Raw genomic sequence first — 9984 nt, forward strand, 5'->3', positions numbered from 1 at the left:
TTGCTACACTTTAACACGTTCGCTGCGGTCCCGAATTTTCGTTGTTTTCTTGTGGTGCGATTACCTTTAACTTTCTGCTTTCCCGCTAAATTTCGTCGACATGTTTTCTTCTGTTCAAGGAGTTCTTTCAGACAGTTTATTCGATTGAACACCGGTGGGTCAAATCGCCGTGAACGTGTTAGAGATCATTTTGTTTTGCCAGTATTAGGTTTGTTTTTATATATATTTATAATTTATAAAATTCTGCTTACAGCCTTACAAGTATGGATATGACTACATGAGTATTTTAATTTAATTTTATTAATCAAACGATGTTTTTTGCATATGGCAATTAAATTATTGAACAGGGGTTCCTCGAGCTTTTGGAATGTTTCATTGGGTTCCGTTCCACCAAAAAGGTTGAAAACCACTGCTCTAGCCTAATCAGGAAATGGGAAATTTTAAGAAGCCAAATGCATCCATAAAGGATTTTGTTAACCGGTTTTTAATTTGAGCAAACATTCCTTTGTGCAGAGACAACAACTATTAAAAATAAAAAGTTATAAATAAATTTCAAACAATTTAAGTATACAGAACTGTTTAAACTGTACATTTGTTCATGTCAATGCAATTAGCAACCAGAAAAGGAGACGAATCTCGGCAAAAAGCAACCCCGTTGTAACTAAGAAGATCATATGCATTGTTCATAACTGACATAACTATTCGTATACGAAGTTTAGAGTAGAAGGGCGTAGTAAAACTAAGCCAATCACAGCTAGATGTATTTTACACCTTTAATCATTGAGGCGTTTATAAAGCTTATTTTCCAAAATTTCTTTTTAGTTATGCTACTAAATCTAGAGCGGTAGGATGGCACAACGGATAAAGCGTTGGCTTTCCAATTATGCAAACCTGGTTCGACCCCCGGCTTCAGCTGGTTGATGAAAAACACCGCTCACCTAGGGGGTAATAAGATGGGTGGGCTTAATTGCTGCAGGAAAGTCGGCCGAGAGAAAAGAACTGGCCACCTTACTCTCCTTAGTGCCGAAGGCTTAGTACAATGAGAACCCCATCTCCTCATACCCGACACTTGAATCAAGTATGGGACCACCTTTACCTTTCGAAATCAAGAAATTGCAAATAATCAATTTTGACATATTGTTCTAGTTCAGTTTAATTAAAGTTTTGCATTTCAGATGTACGATTTTGAGAGTAATTTAAAAAATCAGAACTAGTTTAAATTTGGCCAAAGTTGTTTTAGTATGACGATAAAAAGGTTTCACTTTTTTCTTGTTTCGTCATGTCTCATCCTTCATTCTCCAAATGGTTTAACTCAAAGCACAAACCTCAAGCTCAATATTGGCCATTTGAAAAATCCAATGAAAGAATCTGTATCCTTGTATAAATTTCACAAAGGAGAAGCCAAAGAAAAGAAGTTCACATCAAGTAAATCAAGTAACGCAAGAGTTGGTTTAGTGACGTTTTTTTTAAGCACTACATTTGTCTTAGCTGACTTGAAGTTTCAACAAATCAGAAAGTAGAATTTGCATATTTAAGATGTGATTGCAATTTAAGATGCTCTTTCTCATTTTGCAATAACCTTTCAAAATATTTACTTTTTTCAATAGCACAAGTTGCATCATCTTTCTTTATTAGACAGAGGGTTAAGCAAAGTGTTGGCTGCACACCATGGCCTACTACATATCCTGCAGAGCATTCAAAAGTACGACGGACGTCAGAAGCATAGGACTTCATCAAAAGAAAGGAAACCAGCTATGAAAAGTATAGGTAAGGTTGCTATGAAAATGTTAGCCAAAAAACTTTTTGTTTATTTGATGATTTTAATTGCCTAAGAATTAGGTTATGTTAATTGTGAGAAATTCTTTGGATTTAGTGATTTTCTCATTTTGCGATTTTACTCAGGTGCTTCACCAAGCGATGACAAGTAATTATGAAGAAATTATAGCTACTCTAAAATATAATAATTAATGTTACCAGATTAGTAGAACTACGGTACTAAATTGTTTATAACAACCTCAATCTTTTCATGGTAGTACCATGTTTTTGCAAAGTTAATTTTCATTTTACGCTTGTTGGGACATTCATTGAAGGCGTTATAAGCATAAATAATTTGCATTCAATTGAATAACCATTCAAGGCAATATATAACGCTTGAAAGGGCACGGGTTCAACACCGCTCAAGAGCACGCCGCTGTATCTTTAACAAGATGTTTAAAGATATCCTTAAAGGTAGAAACGAAGATTAGCTCTCCTGCCGCCTTCCTGTTCGTTAATCTTAAACCACCGGATGTGGACTTGTATAGCCTACGACAAAAATAGAGCAATGACTTTTTCTATCGTTATTCAGATAAAATTGTAGATTTATCGTACTTAGTGAAAGTTTATACTAAGCGGAAAGCGTAGAGGGCAGAATTTGTTTTTACATTTAAACATGTCAGTTTCACGTTCAGTGTCTTGCCGAAACACAGTTACATTCTCCAAGTCAGTAGCCAAGTCAGTGTTGAAACGAGGTTGTTTTAAACTTCAAACTAACACTCTTACCACTCGGTCATGCTGTCATTCTCCACTTAAACACGCAGAATTACTGAAAAAACATATAGCCTGTAGACGCTTTCTTCAAAATTAAACTGGTAAAAATTATCTCTTCAAAGAGTTTAAAGATTGATGAATGAACAGTGGGGACTGGATGGAAACGTAAATAGTAGTCTAGTTTGTTAAAAAGATTAAAACTTGAATTGAAATTGATAACCTTCTAATTATTATCAGGATCACAGGACAAGGGTTCGGAAGGCAATATCTCTCGAATGGATAGAAGTTATTACGGATGGATGGACTTTGGTAAACGATCCATTGACACAGATGACTACGAGTATTGATTGACTTTTACAATGAAATAAACCGTAAAGTTAAAGAAGGTCTTGAATAAACCAAATCTGGATAATCACCCTGCTGACAGCAAATCAATGTAAAAATCGACTGATTTGCTCTGGGAATTGATTTAAAAATTAATCCTTTATCGAATATTGTTGCAAACTATATCGTTGTGTAACGGAATGAACATGATTTGCCAGTGACCATGTTAAATATTATTTTTCAATTTTTCTGTGTTTTTAATTGAGATGTCATCATGCTTAGACTACTGATAAGTTCTACAGAAAGTTCTATTTGACAATCGAATAAACTGAAGTATATATTTCGCAAAGTGCTTGAAATTATCTAAAGCATGTATTCCTAATATTGCACGATTAAGATAGTCCACTACGATAGCTCAGTTGGTTAAGGGCTTGACTTCACGAGGAAAGAAACTTTAAGATCAAGAGGCGTTGGTTCGACTCTCGGGGTGTGCGCTGTGCGCTTGAGCAACGCATTTCATGACTGCGCTCCATTCAGCGCACCTAGTGGGTGGAATAACTAACGGACAACAATCTTTGAAACCTGTTGACCAGGTCTGTCAATGGGTCAAATCCTCTACAAGTATGAAAAACTGCCAGGATTAAGCTCTCGTTAACAAAGCTTTCTCAGTTCGAGATTACAAATTCCCTCGATGATTCAATAATAGAGGTGGTGATATATTTCTCACAAAAACTTCAATAAAAAGAAGATCATAATAACATCTACAAGGGATGGATATTGAAACGTTTGGGTGTTCATCAGGACAACTATCGTTTCTAGCACTAGTTGCAACGTTCATCTGATGAAAGTGAAAGTAAAAGCAATAACAAACAGGTTGATTTATTGCTTCACTGAGGTTGAAAATAAATTTTTATTTTGTATGTTATTCGCTGTGAGGATGCGCAATGTCAATGGTGCACGAAACGTCACTGAAGCAATAAATCAACCTGTTTGTTGTTGCTTTTACTTTCACTTTCATCAGATGAACGTTGCAACTAGTGCTAGAAACGATGTACAAGGGCAATATTTGTAAACTAACAATAACGACAGAGTCAGCACATTGTAAAAGATAACTATAAATTTCACTGGATTTTAAAGTTAATTGTGATGTTGGAATTATAATAAAAATCTTTAGGTTTTTAATTGGTTGAAATGAAAACACTTTCACAATATCCACGTCTGACTACTGAATACATGCATTGTAGCTCAAAGATGGCGAACCATTGACTGCTGGGCACAAAGTGACCCATTGCAAGTATCGAATAACAATTTAAGGCTGAGATTTAAATAAAATATGACTCAAATGCACTACCAAGCGATGAAGTTTGGCAGAGTGAGAATACAAGCCACCAAGAGACTACAGCCAGTCTAAAGATAAGAGCGTAACCATCACAGTACCATGAAACAATTATTACAGAACTGTTTATTAGCACGTGACATTGAGCCCAAATGTGATTGGTTTGTTTGTCTCGTTTGTCAGTGCCCTCCTGGACAATGCAGCTATGTCGATCACCTCGGTATCAATATTGTCGGTTTTCCAGCCAAATTGGGTTCGTTTTGACCTTAAAATTTCTCCTTGACATATCAATATACAAATAAAACCTAACAACCAGACGCCTAGAACCTAACAACCTATCATAATTATGTTAAATGCCGTCTGGTTGTTAGGTTTTATTTGTCCATGGTGAAAGAATCACCTCTCTACCAAAATTGTACATATCAATGAATCGATCATTCAGTTCTTTTTATAAAACCTCAAAGCCAGAACAGAAAACTTATTTTTTTTATAGATTTTAGTCGTAACAATCTTTTACGTTCGTAAGCAGTTGATCAATTTACGATTGCGGTAGGTTAGTGGCTCAAAGTTCAAACATAAACACTTCATGCAGGTTAGGAATTACAATGAAATTAATTAAGATTAAGCTACGTAGCTAGCAAATGTCTCTACAAAGGCAGTGGTAGTCGTCCCTGCAAGTACCAACAGGCGAAACGAAACTTGCTACACCTGTCGCTACATAGTCATGTTCGGTGTTCCCCACCAAAAGTGAGAAAAGTACAAAGATGTGACAAAACTCAAAAAGTCAAAATTTGATTGGAAGCATGCTGCCTAGATCTTCCAAACAACTAAGGTCTAACTCACTGTAACTACATTACCTGCTTGAATACATGAATATTATTAATTTGACTTCTGCGTGTTAAAATGTGATTATTTATGCGTAAATAAAAGAGCTTATAATCTCAGTGGGAACCAATGCTTGATACGATAAGTTCGTCATGATGATGAGTAAAAACAAATCAGAAAATAGAATGTAGATAAATCTTTGATTGTTGTTTGAAAAGGAGATTTTTTATTAATGATTTGTATGCTGACGTTTTTAACAAGCATTTTATTGTAATTGATGTTAACTTAAGCATTACTAAGATATAAGCCTATCAAAATACCGAAATACACTTCTTGTGGCCTTAAAGTCGGGTTGTTGGTTTAAAACAGAATCTTTAGCTGTTGTTTTGACAACTTGATAGATTACTCATCTTAGATCGTCAGAACAGCTCGAAGCGCAAAGGATAACCTTGCAAATTCAAACATTGATTGATTGAATCTTTATCCTCGGACTGGGAAAGCTTCTTGAAGAGCTTAATCCTGGCAGTTGCGCATACTTGTAGAGGTACTACGACAGTTTATCGAACGACAGTTCATCGAACGACAGTTTATCGAAGGACAGTTTACCGAAACGACAGTTTATCGAACGACAATTCATCGAACGACAGTTTATCGAAACGACAGTTTATCGAAACGACAGTTTATCGAACGACAGTTTATCGAACGACAATTTATTGAACGACACAAGGCTGTAGCCAGACCGCAGAGCAAAGGGGGCCAACTTTTTTTAAGGGGGGCCGAAAAAATTTAAATGGGCAAAATCATTATAAATGTAGCTGTTGCTCTTGAATGTTTGGATTTTGCCAGGGGGGCGAATTTGTTTTTAGGGGGGGCGAGGCCTCCCTGGCTCCCTGCTGGCTAGGGGCCTGGAACAACAATTAATCGAAAACCTAACCCCTAACCTAAAACCTAACCCTAACCCCTAACCCCCAACCCCTAACCCCCAACCCCTAACCACTAACCACTAACCCCTAACCCCTAACCGTAACCGTACCCCTAACCCTAACCCTTAACCCCCAACCCCTAACTCCTAACCACTAACTCCTAACTCCTAACCACTAACCCCTAACCCTAACCCCTAACCTTAACTCTACCCCTTAACCCCCAACCCCTAACCCTACCCTTAACCCCTACCCTTAACCCCTACCCCTAACCCTTAAACTCCAACTCCCAACCACTAACCCCTAATTCTAACCTTAACTCTTAACCTCTAGCCCCTAGCCCCTAACTCCTAGCCTCTAGCCTCTTCGATGAATTGTCGTTCGATGAACTGTCGAACCTCCAACCCCTAACCCTACCCTTAACCCTTACCCTTAACCCCTACCCCTAACCCTTAAACTCCAACTCCCAACCACTAACCCCTAATTCTAACCTTAACTCTTAACCTCTAGCCCCTAGCCCCTAACTCCTAGCCTCTAGCCCCTAGCCCCTTCGATCAATTGTCGTTCGATGAACTGTCGTTTCGATAAATTGTCGTTCGATGAACTGTCGTTTCGATGAACTGTCGTTTCGATAAACTGTCGTTTCGATGAATTGTCGTTCGATAAACTGTCTTTCGATAAACTGTCGTTCGATGAACTGTCGTTCGATAAATTGTCTTTCGTTAAACTGTCGGGTCACGACTTGTAGAGGCTTTGAATCACTGACGCAGGCCCGTTCACCGAGATTGACAGAGTGAAGTTTCCGATTGTTGAAGTGTTGCAGCTGGGAAATTATTCCATCCATTAGATGCCGCTGCATGGAGAGCAGTCCTTAACGTGCGTTGCTCAAGCGCACACCCCAAGAGTCGAACCAGCGCCGCTTGATCTTGAAGCTTCTTCGATCCAGAAGTCACGCGCTAACCAACTGAACTATCGAGGCGGAGCAAGCATTATTTTATTTCCGAAGGCATTATTTTATTTCCCTTTAAGCAATGTGTTGGTCAATTTGTGTTACAGTTGAATAATGGCCTACAGAAATAGCACATGGAAAAATTAATTATCAAATTAAATTTCCATTGAATAGATGCAGTTTTAGGTAACTTTACTGTAATTTTTTTTTTGTAAATCCACGCGTGCAAAAGAAATGAAATAAGTGCATAATATAGAATACTAAATACAAAACTAATCAAACCGAAAACAAACTTGCTTAGTGTGTTACTTGCTTGATCCACAGAGCTACCAAATCTTAATCAGAAATATTTATGTTTTGCCTTCTACCGATAGGCCAAGACTACTCAACTGGCGGACCGCGGTCCGAATCAGGACCTTCTGAGTGTTGATGGTGGACCTTGAGCTTTTGGAAGAGTAACCTCATTGCCACGTTTCAGGGCTTCTTTAAACAGAATTCTACTTGGAGGAAGCAATTTTACTGTGATTATCCTAGTTGCTGGGGGGCTTTGACTCCCAGACTCCCCAATTGTCACTCCCAGATAGTTTAACTTTCGTGGTTGCGTGTGAAATAACTTATTCACCGGACCGCTAAAAATATTCAACTTGTCAAACTGGATCTTTGTTAAGATTAGTTGAGTAACCCTGTGGACAGGAAAATGCAGTAGGCTAAGTTAGTTTTGGATCGTAAGCTATTGCTAATAACATTTCCATTGTCACAATACACTACGGTACTTTATACAACTTGACTAAAGCCAAAGAAAAGCTGTTCAAAATCGTCTCAATAAAAGGCTAGAAATTACAGAACGTTTAAGTTTAAGACTGATTTTGGTGATGAAATGTACAAAAAAACGTTTTACATCTTCTCGTTCACGTATTTTGTTGCAACAACTAAACAAACATTATTTTTTATAGTTTGCACTTGGGAGTGTCGAAAACGTGTTACCTGCTGTAAAACCTACTTTTATAATGCTTTAAACTCATAAAGATATTTAACATGCAAACAAAGCCAGAAAAGTTAGTTATTAACATTTAAACGTGTTTGTTCTTGTCGTATATGATGATCTCCAAACTAGCATTGTCGTGCCTAGTAAACAAATCAATTTTTTTTTTATTGATTCTACGTCCACAGATGTTGTCACTGAGGTTCTCACAGATGCAGTCGTTCTCACAGCAGTCGTTCTCACAGACAGTTCTCACAGACACAGTTTAGCGTTTGTACTTCATTGATATTGTTCAGTCTTCACCTGCTTCCAATCTATAAACATCAAAGTCCGAAAGATCTTCAAATTGTCTTATTCTTGGTGACAATTTGAATCACAACGCATGCCTGTCTATCCATGCTGTTAGTGTGAAAAATTTCTTCAAGTAGTTGTTGTTTAATGAAAGTAATTTCCAGCCACTAGTCGACGGTAAATAAAAAATATCGTTGAATTGCGTTGCTCAACTAATGCCCATTGCCGCCCTCATCGAAATTTGAAGTGCTGCCATATTTGTTTGATGAGTTTGATGCTTTTGTCGCCTTGCTAGATACAATCATTGTTAGGTGTAAGCTCCTCATTGCTGAAACAAGGAAAATCAAATTTATGATGAAATCATTTTCAGACATTCTGTTGTAGCTTATATTGAAAGAAAAACACACAAAAAAAAACACAGTAAAAACAAAAAAATTACAGTGCATGGTGCGTTTACACAACGTTGAAAAGCCATAAAAGTCAACTTTCGGCTTTAGATAATAAAATATGGCTTTCCTTTTTGTCTTAAAGCTTAACTATTAAACTCTTATAGTTTCTTTTATGAAGTTCATATGGTCCCTTCAGGCATTGACGTGGTTATGTTTGAATAAAATGCGTTACCACAAATGATGTCATTGCAATTGTGGAAGGCTTCAGTTTACGACATACGCTGGTTACAGAGTTTTTGAGAAAAAAAGATCAAAGTTTTGCAAAGTTATAGTCCATATTGTACGAGTTTGTGTGACGAAACCACTCTGGTAAAGAAATGGACGTCGGCAGGAGACAATGCTTTGACCAGCAGTAAACAGCACGATTTAAGAAATCACTCAAAATTTTAATATTGTGAGTGTGACTTGAGAAGTTCTCAAAACTAAATTCTTCAATTATTGAACTGAGTTTACAACAGACTTCTCCATCTTCACAAGCAAAGTCACTTTAGCATGTGAAGCAATCTTTTATCCCGTTGGCTGCATAAACAAATGATGAATTTTCGTATCTTCGTATCTGAAGATAAACACGACAATTAGATTTCTTGTCTCTCCTGTTCACTTCAACTGAACCCTTAACTCAATTGCAAATTTTAACATTTATACTGCGTTTAATAGGCTTATAGTAAAAAGAACAACAAATGCCTCAAGTCGTGTTCAATCTATTTAATGAAAACGTGTTTCAAATTCATGTGGGCCTACAACTGTAGTTTAGCCAACATACACAGTAATTATGACATAGAATACCTTGGATAAATTTACAACAAACTAAAATCTACTGTGGTCGAAGATATTTAACTCAGCCATTCGCATCACCCAAACAACGTTTTTGTACAATTTAAAGTTCACAAAAATTTTCAACTTTTTTTAAAAATTTAACTTTGGTTTGCGTTGAATCATGGAGAGCTATGTACACAGGGCATACCAGCGCGCAAGCTTCATGTTTGGCTGGAAGTCGAGTCTTTGGACAAGATTGTGGCATTTATGATGAAAATCCGAAGAGTATTTGCAACGGTAGGCACTTTAACTTCACCCACTCGTCGAAAAACCGTACTCGCGATTCTGCTGATTTCAGTCATGTGACTCGACACGTGATATTTTGATCGAAAAATTTTGATACAAAGAAATTTAACTGAATGCTTCGCCACAACCATTGTTGCATAATGGTTAGGGTAGAGGAGTAGTAATTTCGATTTCGTGGGTTCCTTTCCCACCCTCTGCTAATACTATTTTTTCTTCTGCAACTGAACTGAGTGCAAGAAGGATCTTAATGACTGCAATTTTAATATAAAGAAAATTGTGACTAAAACACAAAGCAATTTCACATTGAAAAGCAGGCA

General features: G+C 37.2%; 1 protein-coding gene across 1 annotated transcript; it reads left to right on the top strand.

The window, feature by feature from the left end:
• The first annotated feature begins 1183 nt into the window (after positions 1–1183).
• LOC145773976 (uncharacterized) lies at positions 1184–3181 on the top strand. Its single transcript, XM_082585104.1, has 3 exons — positions 1184–1425; positions 1636–1767; positions 2767–3181. The coding sequence occupies exons 1-3, from the start codon at positions 1242–1244 to the stop codon at positions 2874–2876; spliced, it is 426 nt and encodes a 141-aa protein (XP_082441230.1). The 5' UTR covers positions 1184–1241; the 3' UTR covers positions 2877–3181.
• Positions 3182–9984: the final 6803 nt, after the last annotated feature.

This window comes from Aplidium turbinatum, chromosome 7 (genome assembly GCF_918807975.1).
Source record: "Aplidium turbinatum chromosome 7, kaAplTurb1.1, whole genome shotgun sequence".
NCBI lineage: Eukaryota > Metazoa > Chordata > Ascidiacea > Aplousobranchia > Polyclinidae > Aplidium > Aplidium turbinatum.